At 38.9% G+C, this 25,316-nt stretch overlaps 1 protein-coding gene across 2 annotated transcripts in view; it reads right to left on the bottom strand.

The window, feature by feature from the left end:
- Positions 1-24,344, bottom strand: part of edem3.S (ER degradation enhancer, mannosidase alpha-like 3 S homeolog) — a 29,771-nt gene extending 5,427 nt beyond the window's left edge. The window contains exons 1-18 of one of the 2 annotated variants that reach the window (XM_041561576.1): positions 23,966-24,344; positions 14,263-14,308; positions 13,372-13,472; positions 12,522-12,561; positions 11,627-11,739; positions 9,675-9,828; positions 8,490-8,624; positions 8,255-8,360; positions 8,030-8,127; positions 7,517-7,642; positions 6,909-6,992; positions 6,039-6,122; positions 4,509-4,633; positions 3,702-3,867; positions 3,337-3,491; positions 2,258-2,411; positions 1,367-1,561; positions 244-409 (exon numbers count right to left, since the gene is read on the bottom strand). In XM_041561576.1, coding sequence (XP_041417510.1) covers positions 244-409; positions 1,367-1,561; positions 2,258-2,411; positions 3,337-3,491; positions 3,702-3,867; positions 4,509-4,633; positions 6,039-6,122; positions 6,909-6,992; positions 7,517-7,642; positions 8,030-8,127; positions 8,255-8,360; positions 8,490-8,624; positions 9,675-9,828; positions 11,627-11,739; positions 12,522-12,561; positions 13,372-13,472; positions 14,263-14,308; positions 23,966-24,081 — 2,164 coding nt within the window. In that variant the 5' untranslated portion in view covers positions 24,082-24,344. The remainder of the gene's footprint in view (positions 1-243; positions 410-1,366; positions 1,562-2,257; positions 2,412-3,336; positions 3,492-3,701; positions 3,868-4,508; positions 4,634-6,038; positions 6,123-6,908; positions 6,993-7,516; positions 7,643-8,029; positions 8,128-8,254; positions 8,361-8,489; positions 8,625-9,674; positions 9,829-11,626; positions 11,740-12,521; positions 12,562-13,371; positions 13,473-14,262; positions 14,309-23,965) is intronic. The other variant, XM_018261111.2, reaches the window with a different exon arrangement.
- Between the last annotated feature and the right edge of the window lie 972 nt (positions 24,345-25,316).

The following is a 25,316-nucleotide window of genomic DNA, read 5'->3' as shown; positions in this document are numbered from 1 at the left end:
TGTGCCCAAGTCAAGCAGAAATTCCTTAAACTTCCTCAGTATCTTTGACGTGGGGATATATGTGGTTTTCCAATGTATTAAGAGTTTTGCTGCATTCAGTAGCTGGGGTTCTAAACCAGAGTTAAAGTTTGCACTTGTAGAGGATCTGCAGGTATATTGACCCCTAGGATTTGACTAGAGAGTAAGCATAGCTCTTCTCAAAAAGTATCTTTGACTTTTCAGGCATTAAGTGCATGTACTTACCTATAACAATTCCTCCAATGGCCCCAGCTTTCTGCACATTGCGCGCCTTCTCAGCAAACATACACTGACCTCTCTGCATCAGTGCAATTTTGCCTTGTATTGCCTGTGCATTGGTGATATCAGAGCAGCCACTGTATGGCTCAGCTCTAGTTACCAAGCCTTGTGCCTGTGACAAGCAGAAATCAAGAGGTTAGTCCCACATTGCCCAAGCTCTTCAACAACATTAACGACAAACACAATCTGCTCTTGTAACATGCAAACTCATAACCATTAAATTGACAGTGTCTGCACTACGGTTCTTTTATGCGGATACTGTAGCCTTTACAGCTATCAACACTAAGTAGATTAACTATCCAAAACCAACGCTAGAAAAAGAATTTGAATCCTTGTATTTAAAGGAACAGTAACATCAATGCAAGTGTTTTAAAGTAATAAAAATATAATGCAGTGTTGCCCTGCATTGGTAAAACTGCTGTGTTTGCTTCAGAAACACTACTATTGTTTATATAAATAAGCTGCTGTGTAGCCATGGGGGCAGCCATTCAAAGGAGAAAAGGCTCAGGTTACACAGCAGATAAGCTCTGTAGAACATAATGGTGTTATCTGTTATCCACTATTTAACCTGTGCCATATAGCCTTTTTTCAATTTCAGCCAATTGTTACACAGCAGCTTGTTTATATGAATTATAGTACTGTTTCTGAAGCAAACACATCAGTTTTACCAGTGCAGGGCAACAGTACATGACATTTTCATAACTTGGTGTTACTGTTCCTTTAATAGATGCCAGAATCCGCTTTACCCATAATGCCCTGTGTGCGCCATTACCCGCAACCCATATTTTGGAAAATAGCACAGAGCAGTTACTAAATAATACAAAGTCAGGATAAATTGCTTTTCCAATTGTCATTCTTTAAAAAAAAGATGATACATCAATTAGGATGTGGAAGATGGAAGAGAGGGAAAATATAAGAGAGAGAATTGTTGGAGTTGGCTGATTGTGCTTTTATTCACTCTCCTTGTTTATCCCCAATGAAAATTTAATTCACTTACTAAATATAATACACTGCAAAAAGTTCCAGATTATAGCAAATGTCTTTGTCAGGACAAGGATCGACTACATACCCCTGCTAAATGTTTAGAAAGGTCCATTCCAAACTGAGCTGGTCCCGCAGTTAATACGACTCTGCCATAAAACGGGTGTGACACAATCTGCACGGCACGGGGAGGCAGCTGCTGCTCTTTCTGCTGTTGGCTAGAAAGCTCAATCATTTCTTGCATAAACCGAAGGCCATCCTCAGCATCAATAGAGCTTGCAGCCTGGAAAGGGATAGCTTCATTTATTTGTTCAAAGATACTTCTGTAACATGAAAGGGAGTCATGGCTTTTGTTTATTAAATACAGATATCTCTAGGCCAAGTTGGGGGTTGGGGAATAATCCTTTGACATATACAACAATAATAAATGAGTTACTGACAAATAAGAAAGGGTAAAATGTGTGTATATGTGAATATGTATATATATCTGCAGAAACGTTACCCTAGTGAGACATTTTTAACAGACCAACAGTTGCAGGAAACCAAAAATCTTTCTAAAGGGGTAACATAATAGCAGGTGTTATCCTTATCCCAAAGTCTTGTTTGTGCACCAGAATGAAGGACCTGATGTCCATCCCCATGCCCTGGCTACACAATTAAACGGTGAAGAGAGTGGGGGAATGTGGGGAGAGCAGTAACATCTAGGAAGTGCTGAATGGAAAGTGATTGTCCACCCCGCCTCTATGCCTAAGGTATAGAGGAGGGGCAGACAATATTTGATTGACAGCTGAGAGAGTTTTAAATGATCTTAAAACAGCTCTGAATGCTTTAATAACAAATAGATTTTGGATTTCATGTTTAATTTGCAAATTTTATTATACAGATTTTTGTGCCTGGGTGACAGGTCCACTTTAAAAGAGAAGGGAGAGTGTACAACAAAGTGGATTGTAATTCAAACAAATTGGATTAGAATTCTTACTTGGTTGGCATGTTGGACCAACTGAACACGGCCATCCTTGAGGTGAATCAGACTCACGCCCATCTTTTTCAGGATCTCTAAATGCTCTGAATTAGTGGCCATAAAATCCCGAGCCCGCAGCAGTGGCCTATTACCACTTCCAGAAACGTCATCCCTGCAAAGGGTGGAATAAAACAATAGGCAATTTAAATTACACAGATTGCTGGCATAATTGGTAACAATCAGGATAACTTTTTTCTGCTGGTAAAGATAAAAGAAAAAGGAGAGTTAATGAGATTTTTAAACATTGCACTGTAGCTTATTGTCCTATTATAAGTACCAACTATAACCCTTCTAGCAAACCTCCATTGGCTTTACACACATACTGGATCTTTGTCCATGCACAAAACTTTAAAAAAGTGTAGGAAGATGGGAAGTCATAAACACGATGAATAATTAGTACAGTTACACCAACGGTGGTAAATTGCTAAATACTTGCCTTCTCTTCAATGATAACTAAGCATTTCAAAAATATTATTGATTCTTTTTCCCCACAGACACAACAGAACTGCAGTGTTTGTGAAGCAAGGTGTGGTCTGGCAGTTCTGTGATTATCTATCCCTATTGCTATATCTCCTTTGTGACTGAAATGCCATCAGGGCTTCACTTACGTGTATACAGATCATCTTAAGGGTAAGGTCACACTAAGCGTTTCGGGGAGATTTAGTTGCCTGGCGACTAATCGCCTCATCTTTGCAGCAACCAATCTCCCCGAACGCCTTCCCTCACTCTGCGCTTGCTAAAATAAAAAATCGGCGGCACTAATCACATGCGGCGATTCGTTTGCCTCACAAGGAAACTTCGGAAAACGAATCACCACGTGTGATTAGCGCCGGCGATTTTTCATTTTAGCCAGCGAAGAGTGAGGGAAGGAGTTCGTGGAGATTGGTCGCCGCAAAGACGAGGCGATTAGTCGTCAGGCGACTAAACCTCCCCGAAACGCCTAGTGTGACCTTACCCAAAACGTCCTTCATGTAAAGAACAGCAAATAAATAAATAAAAAACAGAAAAAAATATGTATGTAAAGTTTTACATCTTACAGACGAGAAGGGCTCCGAGGGCAGTTCTTATCAACAACATTTTTCACAGGTTCCCGAATATTCTGTGCGTACATTGGATCATTACGGAAGAGGATCTGGGAGTTTGGGCAGGACCAATCAAAGTTACTATCATCTAGTTCAGTGTACGGAGTGGTCTGTAACACACAAATGAACAATAGTGTTATGATCACGTTCCTACTCTTTAAAACATGCATCTGCTGGGCATGGTGTATATTAAGAATAATTATCCTCAAACCTGCTGTTACATGAGCCACAATAGAATTTTGCTTTAGAAAGGAAACTGCAATACGGATAAAAATAAATGAAAGCGTTTTAGCTTTAATCGGGGAACAGAAAGGACTTACTGTGTTTTTCTTTGTGCTGCTCTGACTTGCAGTGGAAAGAGAGAGAGGTAGGAGATGGGCTTCTGTAGTGAATATATAATCTTCTATATCAAATATGAGATCTTCCCTTTCTGAGAACAGCAAATAGAGATACTTAAACATCTCTGCCAAGAAAAAGGAATCCATTCTTAAAGAGGAAAGAAAGAAAAACATCAGCAAGGTTAATGCTTTAAAGGACTCAAAATAAAATGACACTATATCAACATAAGAAACCAGGACAGCGTGCCCAGTTCTAGTTATCAATGGTCCCATTAGTTCAAATAGCATAAATTTTATTTACAAAATTAGCAATCACTCAAAAATATCTTCATTCTTATGTTATTAAAGCAAAAATACATTACTCCTGATGGTCTTGATTCAGTTGTCAACTATAATATAATTGTATATGTATCAGAAGTAGAAACTAATTTATGTTGCCTTTTGCTTCACAAATGCGTTTGTCTAATTTCACTAGTGGAGTTAACCATAGCAACCAATCAGATTTTTGCCTTCATTTTCTAAACTGTAATAGGCTAAGGAAAACTAGATGCGCTGGTAATAAACCAGACTCATATTTTGTACAAATACCTTTCTACTTGTGTACAGTTTAACAGGCAATTTTTGGCTCACAAGTAGACTGCTTTCCAGCATAATGTCCAGTCTTCATATTAACTCAAGCCAGAAAGCAGATACATTATACTGTGCAACCTCAGTTTATTTTTGTTCCAACACTACTGCATCTACTATGGGGCAGCAAGAAAGGATGAAAAAAGTTTTTGCTGGACTTACCGGTCTTCATGGCTTCCGGTTCGCACATCTTTAACAGCAGCAAATCCACATGGCACCCGAGCATATTTATTCAGATTATCTATCAGAGTTTTTCCCACTTCGAGGTAGTAAGGGTCACCAGTGGCCTGGAACAAAGATACACATGCTTACCAATATATTTAAAAGGCAGAAAGCCATAGAATATTATATTTATTTCATGCACCCAAAGCTAACAAACATCATCAGTAGAAAGCAACAGTACAGGCTGTCTAAGGCTTTAGTTCTACAAGATGAGAACTGCTGCCTGCAGCTGAACTGTAGTAACTTGAAATATATTTTATATTTGCAGTATATTGAAGCTGGCCAACTACCTGCAACTCACTTGCTTTCAAGGATAAAATTCCCTAACATGGTTGCCCTTTTATTGGCCACCACTGGGATCACCTGACTATAGCTGGGAAGGGTGGGAGCTACAACATGGAGCTGGCCACTGCTTCTGTATAAACTATAAAAAACAAGGGAAAGTTGTGCTCACCAATAATTATTAAACCATTAAAGGAACAGTTCAGTGTGAAAATAAAAACTGGGTAAAAAGATAGGCTGTGCAAAATAAAAAATGTTTCTAATATAGTTATTACAAGCAGGAAGTAGTGTTTTGGCTATTATGTTACACACAGTCACTCCAGCCTTTATACATTACATTTTTGCCTAACTAACTATATTAGAAACATTTTTTATTTTGCACAGTCTATCTATTTAGCCAGTATTTATACTGAACAATTCCTTTAAAGGAGAAGGAAAGGCTAAAATGAAGTAAGCTTTATCAGAAAGGTCTATATAAATATACCAGTAAACCATCAAAGTAATTCTGCTCTGAGTCCTCTGTCAAAAGAAACACAGCATTTCTTTCCTTTTATTGTGTAGACATGGGCTTCTATATCAGACTTCCTATTTTCAGTTTAAACCTCCAGGGCAGGGCTTGAGCATGCTCAGTTTGCTCCTCTCCCCCTCCCTCCTCCCATCCCTGCTGTAATCTGAGCAGGGAGAGACTCAGGCAGGAAGTGATGTCACACCAAGATTATATGGCAGCGTCTATCCTAAACAAACAGAGGCAGTGTCTAGAGCTGTTTACTCAGGTATAGTAAATCATTCTGCAGAATAAATATAGTGTTCTAGCTTGCATTATTGTGGCTAATCTGTTGGCAATAAACTGTCTTGGAGCTTTCCTTCTCCTTTAAGCGGGGTAGCAATGAGGTTGTGACCACAAAATTCATACAGACAAATACAAGAGGTCCTCTGCACTCATTGTTATCAATATATTTAAGACATTGAGCTTACCCTTTAAACAAAACAGGTATTGTTTGTCCATTTATTGCAATGGTTGCTAACAGGTGGAATTATATACATACAAATAAAACACTTTAAGAGAACATAGCAATCAAATACATGTCTAGTTATTACAGCAAAAGTGATGCATAAGACACACCTTTAAAGTGACATCTCAGTGAGGTGCAAGTGTTAACATTCATAAATAATGATTATTAATCTTACTTTATAGAGAAAATAAGTACTTTCAGCAAATTCTGGTCTCAAAGGGTGCTGGGCCCAGTGAACCCTGAAATCAGTTGTGAAGGCCTAGAAAATAAAAACCAGACAGTCAATATAAACAGAACACTTACACAGTTATATGAAATTTTTTTACGTATATAAAGCTTAGGCATTTTGTAAAAAATGTGGTTAATCTATTAAATACCTGCTGTCTCTGACCTGATATCTAGTTACATAGATGTGCTAGACACCACATGTGTGGTTAACAGTGTCAAAATGGGTAATTTCAGGTTTCATTCTATCCATTCAATAAACGTGACTGTAGTAAAGCATGCATGAACTAATATTTCATCTTCCAACAGAGCAAATCCTGCATCAGTTGGACTTTATTGGCATGTGCATGGGTCCAAAATCGGTCTGAATAAAGCCAGATAGCCGCAAGTTATATGTTTTACTCTTGGTGATCCAAAGGTGAAGGTATTTTCAGGAGATTTGTCACCCATAGTAGCACAGATTTACCAATGGTGACAAGTCTCCTTGTGTGCCAGTACCTTTATGATTGTTGTGTGTTATTTGTGAGATCCCATATCAAACATCCCATATCAAACACTAATGTTATCTTTGTCAGGACATGGCAGAGATTATAAATTTGCCATCCCAAAGAATCTTAAGAAAGCAAGGAAAAATACACCGTGAACACAGATACCAGAATAATAATTTGTGTAGAAATACTTTTAAAAGTCCCTAAACACACTCACTGCAAAAATAAGCTGATCTCCTACTGAAGAACATGGCAACTTGGGAATACTGTAGTAAAAACAAAAAAAAAAATCATTTTCCATGAAGCTAGCACGCATTAATAAAGAAGCATACCTCTGGCAGGAAATTGTGCTTTTTTATCACTTGGTAAAGCATCTCATGAGTCTCAATTGCAGGCCTGATATCCCCCTTTAACACCTAGTAGAAAAACAATATAAGCACAGTCATTATTATTAGCACATTAGTGCATAATAAGCAGTGCTGTAAAACAGAAGGGTGTATACATTACGGAATAAAATATCCCATGGAGTCAGATTAAATACCGGTATGTCTGCATCAAGTTGAGGAAAAAAACAATAGGAAAAACTTGGTTAAACCAATGTAAAAAGTGTATTCAGCTGATCATCTACTTACAACACTCCAGACAACCAGGACACATAGTTCAAAAGCTGAATTGGGCTGGAAACCATTTTTTATTTTCAAAAGGACTGTATTTTTTGAAAAACCCATCAAGAAAAAGGAAAACCTTACATTTTCTAATAAGCAATCCTTATATTAATCATAACTGTGATGTACAGTCAACATGTATATTTTTCTATATTAGTTTACTAGACTGAACCTGACCCGGATAAGATCCATTTTGGGACTGTATAACGAATAACCATTAATTATTTCTGCTTTGGAGTTTGCATTCTTTTACATATATATTATATGGGCCTTACCTGGAGACCAGGAAAAAATGCAAGTAGCGAGTCCATCCATGTCCGTGCTGTAAGCATTGGTTTGTGGATATGTACATCAAGCAGGAGTGGAGGCTGGCTAATATATCGCATAATGGCATCATAGTGCTACAGGATTGCAAAAATGCTTGATCAGTGTTAAATAAATGATTATTTAATCTAAAGACAGCTAATGATCTAAGTCAGGAAGTTATAATATATGGTGATGCAAAAGCAGAAAGCACCAAAATCTCCTCCCACTGACTTGCTTGTTAATTGCTTAAAAACACCCACCCACATTTTCAGCCATTTCACATGAATGTTTATTTGGGTGGTTTGGGTGTCTTGGAGCTGCATTTTTTTAAACATAATGTAACAGTCAAAACTATTTATATCACAAAAGATAACGATCAGTAACTATTATAGGCAGAGTTCACATCAAACTATAAATATATCTATATCCACACCCAACTGCTGGAAAGTGAATGAACTGTTAAAGGTTAGCCATCAACCTACTGTATTGAATCTTTCCAGATAGCTGTCATCCCCCAGGAGAACATAGGCCTTCAGTAAATATTCATAGTAAGAATCTATTCCTGCTCCCACTCCGCTGTCTTCATGAGAGAGAAAAAAAAACATTGTAAGCAAAGGATGCAACTGGGTGGTGAAATAAAACCCAATAACAGAGCAAAGAGTAATGCATATTCAGATTCTTAATGTCACATGTATAAGAATACTTACCTTTGCGTACCCAGTCCCCTGTATGGATATTAATTGTCACACCGACCAGGTTACTGCTGCGTTGCCTCTTCTCCCAGAGAAAATCTAAGGCTTTCCGAGCATGTTCCTGTTCAGAGACATGAATATGTTGCAGGAAAACTGAAACCATTTACCTCAAGCTTATACCACTTCAACATGCAAGCCATTTGTACTGCCAAATGCAACAAATCAATGCCCAAATAGGAGCAAAACAAACCTCAAATACTGATATTCCAGTAAAGCGGCTCAGTGCAGCGAATTCCAAGATCATTGTTCCTGCACAAGCAGTACATGTATCAGTCTCTGTCCCCGTCCGAGCCTCTGGGCTTCTGATGCCAAATTTTAAGTTAATCTAAAGGAAATATGTAAGGAAAGGGTTTGAATGACATTCATCATTCTTTGGAATCACAAAATAGTAGCATAAATAAGGGGATAGATTATATGTCAGTCTTGTATTAAGGCAAATTAAAAAGTGAAGCCTTAGCTGTGCCTTGTGTGTGAGAGAAGAGATATAAATGTACAAGGCTGCTGGAAACTTCTAACACTTTCAGGCTAAGGATCGGCATAGAGTTCTAGTTGCTGCAGTATATATAAACAGGGAGCTGTAAGGTCATGGGGAAGCTATTTAAAGGAAAATAATGGGTTAAATCTCGGGGGGGGGGGGGCAATGTTAGGCACTTCCCAGTGAATCATTTACCCAATACCCCGAGACATGCACAGCAGATCAAAGAAGGTGGCTTTTTGCTTAATGTTCAGCTTTTCACTCTACTGCACATGCTCACCCAGTGAAAAGAAGGAAGAAACAGAAGGAAGTTGGTTCTGTGATGCTCACAGGACAAATCCATTTTCTGCTAACTGTAACACTGGCCCAGGGTGTCTGTCAGGGGATTATAATCACAAGGGTGCCTAAAACTTGGCACTCCCTGGTGATTTCACCTTTTCTTTTCCTTTAAGGTGAAACTAGCCTATAGGGCACACGATTAAATAGCAGAAAACCGATAAGCTTTGTCAAATTAATGGGTGAAATGTCATTCACAGATCTCTACAGAACTATAGGATGGAAGCCTAATGCATAAAAAACAGGACATTGTACTTGCAAGTGCTAGATAAACAACAACACATTGTAAATGCAAGAAATCTATTTTCACTGTATTGTGTTTCGCACGTTTCTATTGAATTGAAATGAATATATATTGGGTCAAAAATGCTGTAATCTGGTTCTTTAAAGAGATGACCCATTAGTCAACAGTTTACAGTTCATAAAGAAGCTAACAGAATGTGTATTATGCCTATGTACCAATGTAAATTCGTACAGTAAGCTTGTGCCCCCAAGATCTTGGGGAAGCAGGAAATAACATGATTTTACCAGGCAATAACATTAACTAAACATTCTGTAACATACTCTGGGGTAGGGAAGGCCACTGGTAGTGTTGAACGCTGGAAGGAGCTTATAGCCAAGCTCCTTAGCCATGTGCAAGAGTTCATCATTGTACCACTGCATACGATCCCCATTTTCTTTCAGCATGATGGCAACGGAGTGTCCACCAAGGAGGCCACTGCAAGCAAGCACAATGTTATTTATTTAGAAATAATAAAGAACAAAACATTTTACATTTTAGAAGGAGGCCACTATACAAACAATTGCAAATAGAGGTCTTGTGAAAAAAAAGTGATTACCCACCTGGATTGAATCATTGTTTTTATGCATATTTATTAATAAATTATTTACTGTGTTTCCTGGCGGCCAGTGTTTTAGAGAATTATATGTAAGTAATAAATTGTGCATTTTTTAACATACTGGCCTCATAATCCACCTTCTATTTGTTTTTCTTTATATTGAATTCTATCCTCAATAGGACCTTGGGGATTGAAGGTGTGCATTCCTGATCAGTAGAATAATTTTCCCTTTTCCTGTTAAGAATGATATAGGAACTGTTCCTTGGTTGTGACGTATGCTTGTAGATTGACAAAAAAAAAAAAAAAGCTCCTTGGCAGCTGTAAGAGCCCCCCAAAATTAATTGGATTGATCTCACCAGATTCTCTGTTCCGGTTTTTCCTCGAGGGCACAGCCGGGTTGGAACTCTTAGCAATCTCAAGCCTGTTTCACGATTTCACCGAGATGGCGCTCAGTCTGTTATAGTGCGTGCGTTTCACAGTGGAACGCAACCTCTGGATCTTTTTCACGATTTTACACTGCTTCACTGATTTCACGTTCTTCACGAACTAGCAGATCACAAAGTACCGGCAAGGTACAGATTTTCACGTTTTTTTTGTTGTTTGAAATATACTGCAATGTGTTTCGTCACACTAGGGCTTTCTCAAGCAGTTAGGGCTTGAGAACTGCTAGAAAGCCCTAGTGTGGCTTGAGATTGCTGAGAGTTCAAACCCGGCTGTGCCCTCAAGGAAAAACCGCAACAGAGAATCTGGTGAGATCAATCCAATTATTTTTGGGGGGCTCTTACAGCTGGCAAGGAGGAGGGAGTGGAGGACGCCCCAACAAAGCTCCTAGAAAATTGGCTCTCTATCCATAGCCATTCATCTATCTGCCTGTTAATCCACTAAAATAAGCACTCTGCATATTTCACTGCTTTATCATATGGGAAAAAAATTTTTTTGATCTATATCTCCAATTGAAATAACCTTTCTATCTTGCTGAACTACAACTCACAGATGTTTTTTTATCAATCTACAAGCATACATCACAACCAAGGAACAGTTACTATATCATTCCTCACAGGAAAAGTGATTACCTACCTGGATTGAATCAGTAATTGTTTTTATGCATATTTATTAATATTTTATTTACTGTGTTTCCTGGCCGGCCAGTGTTTTAGAGAATTATATGTAAGTAATACATTGTGCATTTTTTAACATACTGGCCTCATAATCCACCTTCTATTTGTTTTTCTTTATTTTAGAAGGAGGCCCTAGTTCTTAACAGGACATTGTGACTAGAAGGCAAAACTTGTCTAAAGCTGGACTGGTTTAAACAGACTCCATTACTGGTGCCAGTTGGTACCCGTATTGCTGCTTGAAAAACCTATGCTGTCTAGATAGCTCTGCTTTTATAAAAAAAGCACTCGTTTTTAAGTAGGTCCTGTACACAAACATGTTAAAACTAAACTTTCTGCCTACTTCCCTACAAATATGTATACATTACAGGGGTGGTATATACAGTGCTCAGTATGGTTAATGAAATAACACATTCTTCTTTGGATGGTTATATTACTTGGCAGAAAACGTTGTAGGAACTGCAAATGGCAGTCACATTATAGGAGTAGAACTGTGGAAAATCACTCTACACTCCCCAATTCAGAATTTTGAGTTTATATGTGTTTATGTGTAACCACTTACCCCAAGACTCGGATATTTGTCTCAAAGACAGACACCACTATATCATTGCCTAAATTGACATCAGTTATCACTTTTTGGACTGCATCTTCAAACTCCTTGGTTTTGTTCAACACCTACAAAAAATTACAGTTCATTATTTTTTAGCTGGCCACATATGGGAAGATATTGAACAAATTTGCCAATTTTTCGTAACTATTTATATTTTTATTCTGCAGCTATCAGGCTTGGACTTTAAATTTCTATATGGCTGCTATGGGTTCATTATTCCAGTGAACAGGGAGCACTCTAGATATCCAAAAAGGAAGATAACCAATAGATGCCAGAAATGGGTGGGAGCCCTTAGCAAATCAGCACGAGATCCTCAAACACTATGGCACATCAGCAATGGCATGGCACAACAAATAATGTGGGCATAGAACTGGACACCAACATATTCAGCTGCTCACATTAAATCAACAAGAAGTATAAATATCTGTGTGCTGTAAACAAATAACTGGCATTAAAAGCGAGTTCATCTTAAAATGTACCTTTAGACTCATATAGACAATAGAATTCTATGGCAATCTGTAAATTTTTTTATATTTGCATTTGACTTCTGTTACCTGTTGCTTATCAGTTTGGAAATGTAAATGCCATTCTTTTGCTAGGCTAAACTATCCTTTTTTAGGGCAATGGCACAAGTAGGAGATCTAGTTTGTTTTGTTGCCTGAGTGATTTCCAGTACTAGTGGGCTGAACTGACTTTTGTATAAATCCGTATGCATGAACAGGATACCATGGCGTAAAAGACAGATGGAGTTGTCATGACTCACAAAGGAGAAATAAAGCAGGAATTCATTTAATATCAAAACAATAAACTTGAAGAGATTCCTATGTCAGAATATAGATATACCTACCACAAGAGTGTCCAATGTGTCAATTAACGTTAACGAAAATCTGGAAAATGAAAAAAAATTCAGAGAAATCATAGTTTACACCAGAAGTGAAATTTGTGCAAAGGATGTTTGGAATGCTGTGGAAAGGGAAGTAAACTGCTAGAGTGGTGCCGAGACCATTTCTTCCACAGGCCAGTGCAAAATCACTGGCCTGGAGAAAAAAAAATAGCAATGTATTAGACAGGAGGTTTGCAGGAACTTGGATGAAGCAGCGCACACTCTCCTCACAGTTTGATAGTTTGAGCCCGGTGCACAGTGTAGAGGGCACGGCAACCCCCAGGAATACGTACTAAGCAAACAGAATCACTGGCACACGTGGCAATTCAGGTGCCGGGTTACCCCGTGCTCTTTATTGTGCGGACGTGCAACGTTTCGGGGTGACAACCCCTTTATCAAGCATGCTTGATAAAGGGTTGTCACCCCGAAACGTTGCACGTCCGCACAATAAAGAGCACGGGGTAACCCGGCACCTGAATTGCCACGTGTGCCAGTGATTCTGTTTGCTTAGACAGGAGGTTGCCATTTTAGGTATTTTGCCTTTAGGTATCAGTTTATTGTGAATTTATGCAAAACCTTAAACACGCTGCCCCTGAAATATCAACAAGATCATGTATACTACTTGCCCAATAAAGTGAGGTTTCTGTGCTTTTGCACAAGTAGTTAATGCACAACCTTTACAGAGCAGTGGAAATTTATACAGAAATATGTAGAAGAAACAGCCAGTGCAGAACAAACCAGATTGGATAAAGAAGAGAACTTTTACGGCTGTAAACATAAGCTAAAACTCTACAAACAGATTTTTACAGCTTACTTTCCCAAAGCGTCATCAACATCCCCTCTGCTTGGTTCCTGGCCACGTATCCTTCCACGGCAGGTTAAAGGCATGAGTTCATCAGCTGGGTAAGCGTGTTGCTAGTTGGGAGACACAGAATGTTACATGAAAATGTGTCCTGTGGATATAATACAAAGCTTCACAAACAGCATAACCCATACAGCAAAGGCTGATACAGGGTCCAGTAGTCACAAATTTATCAAAGGGCTACTTTATACATCTAAAATGTTATTTTACTGGGATTTATATAAGAACTCCATATAAGAAACAAGACAGTAAAGGTCCTATAACAGGTATGTGGGTGTAGGGGAAGATACAGGGAGCTATTGGGTGTATTTAAGTGACAGAAAGAGGCTTAATGGGGATAGAAAAATAAAAAGTCTTAGAAAGGAAAAGAGAAATATCAAATGACCATTTGCTCATTTAAGGTTTTATTTGTATTATTTGCTGTGTAGACATGTGCTTTTTGCCATTATCAGCTTAAATGGCTGCCCCCATGGCTACATAGTCATTTATTTGTGCAAACTGTAGTTTCTGAAACTAACACACACTTTTTTACCAGTGTATCAGTACATTATATTTCAATATTGTAATGTTTTGGTATTGCTAGTTTTACTTAAAAAATTTATGCATTAAGAACTGGGGAACAGGAGACAGTGTGGAAATCTTATGGGCTGAGAATTCAGTTGAACATAAGATAGCAAAGAAGGTTAGCATGGCTGCTGCAGTTCAATAACAGATGCCTTACTGTCTTTCATGTGGATATCCTGCTACTAGAATTCCAATACCCGGAGTTACTAATCCCACCCCCCTAAAATATGACCATGTGAAAATATTCCTCTACAACTAAAAGTAGGCATGTTTACAAACCATATAACTTCCATATGCATGATCGAACATCTCCAGCACTTGAATCCTGCAGAAAGAAAAAAATAATAAATATATATATATATAAAACTAGAGAATGTATATTTATTTATTACAGTTCATTTATTAAATCAGGCATACCAAACCTACTGCTGTAGATAAACCTTATAGCTCAGTTGAAATGCTGACATCTCAGGGAATCAACAGCAATTAAAGCAGATTAAAAATGCTGATGGAAAAGATGTAAAGAAAGAAAGAAAAGCAAACACTCTAGCATAAAGGGAATGCCAACCACTTAATATAGTAGTTAGTTCGGTATTCGGACAGATTTCTGCCTATTTCAGCAGGACTTGGATTCAGCTGCCTGGCTAAACCGAATCCTTAAAAATCACACAACTTTTCCGGCACAGCTCACGGTTCTCTCTTCCCCCCTGATTTGCATATGCAAATTAGGATTTGGCCAAATCTTTGACGAAAATACAAATTCCAAAATTCGTGCGTTCGGTGCATCCCTACAAAATATATTTTCACATATTGAAAGAAAATAATGAAACAATGTAGCAGTAGTCCGTTCTCTTCCACGTCTGATTATCAGCTGCCCTCTGTTACATTGTTTCAGCAGAATATAAACAGCAAAAAATTACATTTACAAATAACTTTAAAACCACTGTTTAATTAATTTATCTGGGAAAGCTGCTTAAAATTACGTGTTCTTACATAATGCAAATAACTTTTTGAATGGAGGGCCCCTTTAAAGAGGAAGTATATAGAGTTAGAATACACAAGAGCCATGAATATCCTGTAAGTTATATCCTTATAAACGATGAGTTCTGATGTCATCAGTTATAAACGGAGAGTTCTGATGTCATTTCTGTCACATGACTCACTGAAGCTTGTGTATTATAATAAATAAAGTACCCCCAGTTGCCTTCGGCCTTTTTATATGTTCATGAAACTCCTCGGTAACTTATAATATCCTTATATTTTACAAGAGGGGGTACTTTATTCACTATATATTCAACAAGAGTACAATATATGTATTTCAAGGCTCCAATTCAGATGAATGGGAAAACCACCTCCACAAACTGACCCAAAAAAAGCCTTTATTGAATACAGATGTTTTCCAAATAAATATCATGCTTCCTAAAAATTTTATAAATGAATGGTCAACCACTAGAAGAAAGGGAAGGTAACAATAGCTATACATTTCATACACCTAACACAGCAAGTGGTATATCAGTTGGAAGGGGCCCTGGATGCAGTGACACAGCTACTAAAAATGAAATGAAGATAAAAACTGTTTGCACATTCCAGCCATCTGTTGCTGCAAGGGATAAACTTGTCAGGCAACAGGAGGGGGGGGGTGGAAGATTTCTAAAAAAGTAAAAGGAAGTGTAAATGAAATGAGAATTATGTAGTCTTGGTACAGTAAATATTGCTGTAGGAATGTTACAAGAATGCCTTCAGATTAGGTTTGTTCTGTATATTGAGCTGTGTACAAGGAACCTTAGCACATTCTTTTAGACTGGTCAGGGAACGATCATAAAAATTAAAATGTAAAATAACCCTTATGTGGTGGAAAGACATTTTTTTTTAAACTCTTGTATAATCATTTAACAATTCTGTAACATTTCTAATTAAGTTACTCATCACTATCTTGTACTCAGCAATCTGTCTCCCTTCAGGAAGGAGTTGAAGTCAGATTTTGATTGGATAGGCCAAAAACATTGGTGTGTGTTCCCTTGCAACAGAAGACGTATTAGAGCTGTCTTCAGAGAGGCAGACTGGTGCAAGGTGACAATGAAGAACAATTAGTTTAATTACAAAATGGCACAAGATGTTTAACTGATTAGATTTACAAAGTTTCTTATTTTCACAAGATGCATTTTATATTAAAATTTCCCCTTTTAAACGTCTGAGGCACACAGAGCTTTCCACTGTAGCAATTACATGGATAATTATTGCCTAAAAATGCATATTTCTGTATTACTTTAGCTAAAATCCCAGGTTCAGAAGACTTCTAAAGTTCATGTCACTTACAGTACAAGCATCCTTTTGAATACAAACAGTCAGGGTATCACTTCATGATTATGTTTATTTCAGCAAGCACTGCTTCGGGTAAATAAATTACTAAACTTGTGCAACAGGCCCCTTAGATACTCATACATACTAAATCAGTTACACGTGAATTGTGAAGATACTCACAAAGAATCAAGACATTCCTTGCTCACAAGTAATTTTTTCTATAAGCCAATTACAATAAGGCCAGCCTCATGTGATTCACGTGAACCTTAATTACAATGTAATTCTCCTACCGCACACCTGTAGTTCACCAATCCTGCAAGCTGGTGGTGCGTTCCTTCCGTTGACCCAACCAGGTCCCTTAGCAACCAATGTGTAAAAGAAACGGATCCGCACACGCACCGATTTGTGCAGTCGGGGAATATCCCCTTTTATTCAGCCACCAAACATCAATGTTTCGGGGGGGGGGGGAACACCCACCCTTCATCAGGATACAATTATTTGAGCAGTCACCCATTTAAACCCAACTTCCCACGCCTTCTTTTCCCATCATGCAGTTTGCCACAAAAATTAACCCTTATGTGGGATACATATAGGTCGGATTTCCTGTATCCCACATAAGGGTTAATTTTTGTTGCAAACTGCATGATGGGAAAAGAAGGCGTGGGAAGTTGGGTTTAAATGGGTGACTGCACAAATAATTGTATCCTGATGAAGGGTGGGTGTTCCCCCCCGAAACATTGATGTTTGGTGGCTGAATAAATGGGGATATTCCCCTACTGCACTAATCGGTGTGTGTGCGGATCCGTTTCTTTTACACATTGATTCATGTGAACCTGCCACTCACCAGTCAGCAGAAAATTGCATAAAAATGCAGACAGACACCATTTATCGTTAAAAATTATTTTACCTTCACGTCTTTCCACAATATGTAATGATAAAGTAGGGACTTTAAATCACGTAATAAGGTGACAAGAAAGGGACTTTAAATCACGTAATAAGGTGACAAGAAAACTATCTTTCTTCTCTTCCTCCATTCCCTAATTTGCATATGAAGATGCAGTTCCGATTTGGCCAAATCTATCCTGAAAGATGAATTCCTAAAATAGGTATATGGTGCATCACCCGACATCTGCCAGAAGCAGTAAGAAACAGTCATGGCCAGAATTTTCTGACAAAATAAACGGTAAGAGAATAATGTGTACATCAGAATACAGTATTTGCTAAGCTAGCTGAGTTTTAGCATGCCTTGCATTCATTTTATTTGCTTTTCCAATTTCACTCCATAACCCACCACTTAGATGAACATGAATACATAACTGGTTTTGTGTCATTGTTCAAATATGTTTAACATACAAACAAAGTGTAAACAACAACGGAGGGAGCTCATTTACAAGGAACAGTGTGCAGACCCATCCAAACTACAAACTATAACTTCACAAGCTCAGGCAATATAGTTAAAGAATAACAGATGCAGATTTATAACACGCACATAACTGTGCTACTTGTACTCTCGATATCGTCAATCGTCTTATATGATGGACACACCTAAAATATTGTATACTTCTGTGCATCAAATTTTGTTGGATAAACAAAAGAAAAACATGAAACTAGTTTGGGGTCATTTCATTCTGTGTGTTTAGAAAGAAAATCTGCCATAAAACTAAATAATGTTATCTTGCCCTTAAAATGAACAGACACACAATCAATAGCAATTCAGGAAGACTTCAGTTAAAGAGGATGAACACCATACGTGGCACTACAATTACTACAAATAAAGTAACTATATGTTATGGATTTTTTTTGTTTCATTTCTGCAGTGTAACCTTTGTATCACAGCTCCTCAAATTTTGGAAGTAAAGGCATAAAAAGGATTAGAATAATAATGAAGCATCCTATATACAGTACTTCATAGAACTTCGTGAAATGACCACATAGGACAAGCTGTATTGCAGTTTAACTCACAGCTCCCCAACTTTCCTCATCCTTTCCCAGTGCCCAGCAGGACTGGCTTGCTTATTTACCAGGGAGAGTAGAGTAATTTTAAGACATAGATCATCAATCACTGTGCAATTTGCAATATAGAGCAATATTCTGCCTGTTAGTTTGCCTTCATATATGTATGTGGTTCTGCAATGTAATGTGCAAAGTTCTTATCACCTATAACAACCAATCAGCAGGTAGCCTTTCCTGGTCACCCATTTAAAAGCAAACTACACTTTTGAGTTCCTGCACCTGGGCAAATTTGGGCCTTTTATTAGGGGGCTAGAGCCTAAAGTTGGGAACATATATTCACATTCAATTGCTACACAATGTAATACACGTGTAATACAAGCGGCTTCCCACCTTGGTGCTTTGCAGAACTGTTCATTGGGCCCCTAGGCCAACAATGGGGTCACAATGAGGCATCTGCAGACTTGTCAGAGGACCCAATGTCGGCCCAAGCAGACCACCTAAACACCTATAGATTCCTCATTTGGCTTACCTCTTTAAAAGTGAAAGTTGGGAAGTATGCAAAAAGCTCCCTTTGAAGACAAAGGTGTAATTTCTTGGCCTGGGTTACCAAGTCACCATATGTACACACCTGACTGACAAACCACCATTCTAGGGGTTCTTAGTGGACCAGGGTCTTCTCAACTAATTTCATATAAAACATCAACAAGATGACCACGTCATTCACGTACTAAATAAGTGCAGAAATGTACTCAAATAAATTCTGTCCCACAAAACAAGGGGTCTGTTTGACAAGTTTCCATGTAACTGCAGATAAAGAGTTTCTCCCTGTCTCTGCTGGTCCTGATCTACTTGTACCACAAAGAAGCAAATTGCAGTGACCAACACATGTGGCAATGGAGCAGTGTGGTGTTACCATGAAGAACCTCAGTGGTCAAAATACCCTTAAAGGGGTTATTCTGTTCACCTTCCAAACACTTTTTTTCAGTTCAGTTGTCTTAAAATTGTTCAAGATAAACAAATAATTTTTTCAATTGCTTTCCATCTTTTATTTTTTATCGTTTTGCAAAATTTGAAGTTTAAAATTAAAATGTTTGTGTCTTTAGTGTTTCAGTCTGGCAGCTCAGTGATCCAGGATAGTGATGTGCGGGTCGGGATTTTCCTGACCCGCACCTGCCCGCAACCCGCCCTCCACCAGCGCCCATCCCGAGCCAGACTGCCGGGCTCCTTATATTGACCCACAACGACCTGCTCCGATGATGACGTCACAAAAAGGGATGGGGTGCACAGGCGCGCGTCTATAAAAGTTCAACCAGGAAGTCGGAAGATGGCATTTGTAGGGTTGAGGGCAGGGAGAGCAGTCAGAAGAGCTCAACCCGCACATGCCCGCAACCCGGAAAGAGGAGTGCGAGGTGGGCCCGCACGTCACTAATCCAGGAGCATCTGAACTGTTACAATTTGCTACATTTAGTTGATACATTTCTCAGCAGTATCTGTGGAAAAGAGCTGCTTTAGAATGTAAAACATTAAACTTAACACTTCAATGTTATGAAAACTGTCAAAAATATAAAGTAAATGGAAAAATTCTTTATTTCTGGTGAACAATCTGACATCAACTGAACTGAAAAAAGTGTTTGAAGAGGAGCAACCCTTTTAATACCCTGTTTCACTGCTCCTGGCCCTTATGTCTATCTTCAGGACAAACATGTTCCTTTACACAGTGTGGAACAAGCTTGCGGCTGCCATATTAGCTATTTGAGGTCAACAATAATTTGCAGAATAATATTGTGGTATGCACGTCTTTGCCAACTCCAGAACTTTGCAGGATTCTGTGACAATATATAGGTTTTAAGTGTGAGGCACATCATGTTGGGCAGTGATGAAAATAAGTGAATTGTGCCTTATCCATTACAGTTATAGTGGCTTGACCACTTGACACCAGTAACAAAGCAGAACTTTGCAAGGAGAAAAGTGGATATACATTGTGTAAAATGATGGGTAATGGCACATGTTACGTTTTGTTGGCTGCTCTTAATCTCCTCTATTCAAATTTCATATGTACAGTTGTGTTCAGAATAATAGTGAAAAGAAACATCCCCATATTATGATGTGTATGCCACCTTGCTTCACAGTGTACTGTGACTTGAATTTAGTTTTTGGGGGTCATCCTGCCGATATCTTGGCTTCACATAGGCATCTTCTAATTGTAACAGTACTTACAGGTAACTTTATACCTTCTTTGATCTTCCTGAGGCTGATCATTGGCACAGGCTTTGCCATTTTGCCTATTCTTCTATCAATTTGAATGGTAGTTTTCCGTTTTCTTCCACATCTTTGTTTCCATTTTAAAGCATTTGAGATCATTTTAGCTGAGCAGCCTATCATTTTCTGCACTTCTTTTTTATGTTTTCCCCTCTCCAATCAACTTTTTAATCAAAGTGTGCTGTTCTTCTGAACAATGTCTGGAACAACCCATTTTACTCAGATTTTCAGAGAGAAACACACTATTACCAGCATGCACAATACTTGCTGCCTTCCTTAAATAAGGGCTGCAATCGACACCTGTTTTTTTTACAGAATGAATGACCTCACTAATTGAACTTCACACTGCTATTATTTTGAACAAGCCTCAGTTAATAATTCAACTACACAGAATCAGTGGCATGTATGGCATGTCTGTTCATTCTATAACTTTTCAACGCCTACTAGTAAATTATTGGCCATGTAGAAATGTATTTTCTACCAAAAACAGTGATTGATCATGTTGGACTGCTATCATTCACAACTGTACATTTCTCCAGAACTAGCACAAACTGATGCAGGGCCAAAAAAAGTGCTGTTGCTTGTCAGGAAAATGTGAACTGGCCAGCAGTCAAACATGTTACACAACACCTGTGTATGCTGCATACACCTACAAGTCAAATGTTTAATCATTTACGGAAATAGGGGACATGGATAAAGTGTTGACATAAATCTTGTAAAGAAAGCACGCAAGGGCTGCAGAGATTCTAATTAAAGGGGTTGTTCACCTTCCAACACTTTTTTCAGTTCAGTTGGTTTCAGATAGTTCACCAGAAATAAAGTATTTTTCCAATTATTTTCCATGTTCTATGTGTGCCCATGTTTCTAATTGTTTAGTGTAAAGGGTATTTTTTTACCTTCTAAAGCTGCTCTGGGAAGGGTGGGTCTCCGACCCAGTAAACCATTCTAAAACAATAAATGTCTTATCTTTTTCCCTGCTGAGCAAAACCCCTGAGTTTCATTAAAGGAAAACTATACCCCCAAAATGAATACTTAAGCAACAGATAGTTTATATCAAATTGAATGACATATTAAAGAATCTTACCAAACTGGAATATATATTTACATAAATATTTGCCTTTTACATCTCTTGCCTTGAACCACCATTTCGTGACTGTATCTGTGCTGCCTCAGAGATCACCTGACCAGAAATACTACAACACTAACTGTAACAGGAAGAAGTGAGGAAGCAAAAGGCAGAACTCTGGCTGTTAATTGGCTCATGTGACCTTACATGTGGTTTGTATGTGTGCACAGTGAATCTTACGATCTCAGGGGGCGGCCCTTATTTTTTAAAATGGCAATTTTCTATTTATGATTACCCAATGGCACATACTACTAAAAAAGTATATTATTATGATAATGGTTCATTTACATGAAGCAGGGTTTTACACATGAGCTGTTTTACTCAGTATCTTTTAATAGAGACCTACATTGTTTGGGGGGTATAGTTTTCCTTTAAAGGGGAACACCGGCTTCCAAACCTAAATTTGATAAAAGAGGCCCACATAACACAGAAACCCCTAATATACCCCCCATCACAGTTACCTGTTTCTTCAAAAAGTATGAAAAAATGCTGAAATCCAGCTGTTTAACAGTTCTTCTATTTCTGCATCATTTGAAATCCTGGCAGGGAAGGAGGGACTAAACACTGATGTTACAAATTGTAACAATTTCTCCACAGCTTACAGACAGCATGCAGGAACTACATAACCCACAATGCAATGGAAGGTGATGTCCCTTTAAAGAACATGTAACAGTTAATCATTTTGATTGAAAGCCTGATGGGGCAGCAAAGTTCCTTCATTAGTCTTTTACATTTAGCACTTCATTTTTACTTTAACTGTATACGATAATCTGTGCTACTGTGAGCAGTAATGAGTCGCTGGGGGGTAAAAACCTAGGAACGTGACTAGGGACAGGCAGACGGCCCTTCTGGAATGTGGTTTATTAGGGTTGCTGCTGTTAGACACCTAACGCGTTTCGGGAATGTATTCCTTAGTGATACACCTAACGCGTTTTGGGAATGTATCCCTTAGCCTATGACTAAGGGATACATTCCCGAAACGCGCTAGGTGTCTAACAGCAGCAGCAACCCTAAAAAAAAACACATTCCAGAAGTGCCGTCTGCCTGTCTGAGTTATATGTACCTACAGTGGGGACACTGTCAATTGAGCACCTGGAGGAGGACACACACACACAAAGGACTGGGGGGCAATTTATTAGACATTACCCTTCAGTAATTCTAATAGCTAACCTGTTAGTCTGGAGAAGATGACGATGTGTCGCTCAGAAGAAAGTTTCTCAGGTCAGTATACGTATTTATTTTCAGATAAGAGCATCTGCCTGGATCACTTTCCTGTAAGGCACTGCCATCTTATTTCTGCACTCCCATGCATTCCTTGCTCTGCCCTGGGAAGCACATGCACAAAACAGCAGATCTAAGCTGATTTCAGTACTTTGCATGTGCCCAGCTCCAGCAGGAGCAAGGGATGTCTAGCAAAGATGATGAAGATGGTGAGGTTGTGCATAAAAGAAGGAACCCTGGGACAGTGAAAGAGGAGTGCTGGGCCAAAATAGCAGATTAGAGATTAGCATCACTGAGGGGTGTCCAACACATTGGTTTACTTCTGCCTTAAGAGTGGTAATTACTGACAATACAAGAAAAGTAATGACTGCAAAAATATAAATTCATATATTAAAAAAAAAAGCAATCCAGAGGAAGATTTGGGTATAATTATGCGGAAAGTCTTCTAAACCCAAACAGCCGCAGTTTAAAAGAGAGAAGGGAGAAACATCGTATTATAGAAATGTTAAAAAACATGGGGGTAGATTTATCAAAAAGTGAAATTCGTTCGTATTTATCAGTGGGTGAAACTTTATCCTTTGATAAATACGACTTTCAAAATCCCGTAGAAATGAATGGAGAGTGGCGGAATTTCATTGTAGAAGACTGAGGCAATCTCTAACTTCACATTTTGATAAATCATTTGAATTTGGTGAAGCGGAAAGATGGAAAAGGGAAATGTCACCTCAGAATGCAAAAGTTAAAAGCTGAGAGATGCACTGAACGAAGACTGTCACATAATTCAACCTGGGGGCTTTATAACCCTGAGATCTGATGTGTATGTGGCCAGGAGCCAGATTAAAGGGCACATGCAATGACAAGTGATACATTGATTTACACTGACAGCAGGGACCTGACATGAGCATAAGACCCTTTATCCCCCTGCAGCTATTGTTCTACCACTCCCAGCAACCCTGGCAGCTGAGGGGACTTGTAGCAATTCCACACGAGGCTGGAGCAAGGAAATGAACAATACAACACTCTCGCTCAACTACAATTCCCAACATGCTCTCCCCAATGTTACCAGGTGAGAGTAAGAGCTGTGCAGCAGATGGAGAGACAAATGACATATCTATTAATTACCGTAAATGAGCCTTCTCCTCCTTGGTCACAGCAGCATGTCCCTGTCCCAGCAGACAGAAGGCCACCACCAGCCACATGTCACCCCAGCGGCGGGGCTCTACTACTGGGCAGCCCATACCAAGCACGGGAGGACTAAGGAAGCCTCCTACAGACGAAGTAAATACATCCTAGAAAGCCACAATAGGAAAGCGATGCCAAGGCCTGTCAACTCCTGTACCGCGCCGGCAGATGTTAACCCCTGAGACTGCTCAGTAGGCAGATACCTCAGCTGGCACTAAGCTTGTTCCGGCTTTCTGCAACTGGATGACGCGCTGGCATGGACACGCACACATTAGCCAATCATTGCTTCACCCCCGTGTGTGACGTCAAGCACGTGACGTGAACCGGAAATCCGGGGGCAGGGCTAGCTTTAGGCTGGAAGTTGTAGCTAAGCAGCAGGTTTTCAACTGCTCGGTTTTTGTGTTTTTCCCCCAGAAATAAGCTGTGTAGTCACAAACTAATACGTTTTTTTTCTATGAACCAGTACTATTCTCAGTGGTAAAGCCAGGGCTTTAAAGGAATTGTTCAGTGTAAAAATAAAAACTGGGTAAATAGATAGGCTGTGCAAAATAAAAAATGTTTCTAATATAGTTAGTTAGCCAAAAATGTAATGTAGAAAGGCTGGAGTGATTTGATGTATAACATGTCAGTCAGATCACTACTTCCTGCTTTTCAGCTCTGGTTACCCTGGCTACCAGGCAGTAACCAATCAGAGACTTGAGGTGGGGCCACGTGGGTCATATCTGTTGCTTTTGAATCTGAGCTGAATGCTGAGGATCAATTACAAACTCACTGAACAGAAATGTACCATGTGGCCCCCCTTCAAGTCGCTGACTAACTCAGAGTTATAGAGCTGAAAAGCAGGAAGTTGGATTCTGGCTGTTTTATTAGACGTCTGTTCACTCCAGCCTTTATATATTACATTTTTGGCTAACTAACTATATTAGAAACTTTTTTTTTATTTTGCACAGCCTATCTATTTACACAGTTTTTATTTTCACACTGAACTGTTTCTTTAATATGACATTGATGTTCCCTTTGCTGCTACAGAGCCTGGACTCTTCTGGGTGGCCTTGTACTATATTAGGGTTTCCCAGATTGTGGGGATGAGACACTGACAACCCGTCACCCTGTTTTGCACCCACTTCACAGGTCAACACTCACCTGCTCCCTGTAATCTGCACCCACATTAAAGGGGTTGTTCATCTTTAACTTTTAGTAGAATGTAGGAGAGATATTGAGACAATTTGCAATTGCCTTTCCTTTTTTTATTATTTGTGTTTTTTGAATTATTTGGTTGTTATTCAGCAGC

Source organism: Xenopus laevis, chromosome 4S (genome assembly GCF_017654675.1).
Source record: "Xenopus laevis strain J_2021 chromosome 4S, Xenopus_laevis_v10.1, whole genome shotgun sequence".
Lineage (NCBI taxonomy): Eukaryota > Metazoa > Chordata > Amphibia > Anura > Pipidae > Xenopus > Xenopus laevis.
This window is presented reverse-complemented; position numbering and strand designations above follow the sequence as displayed.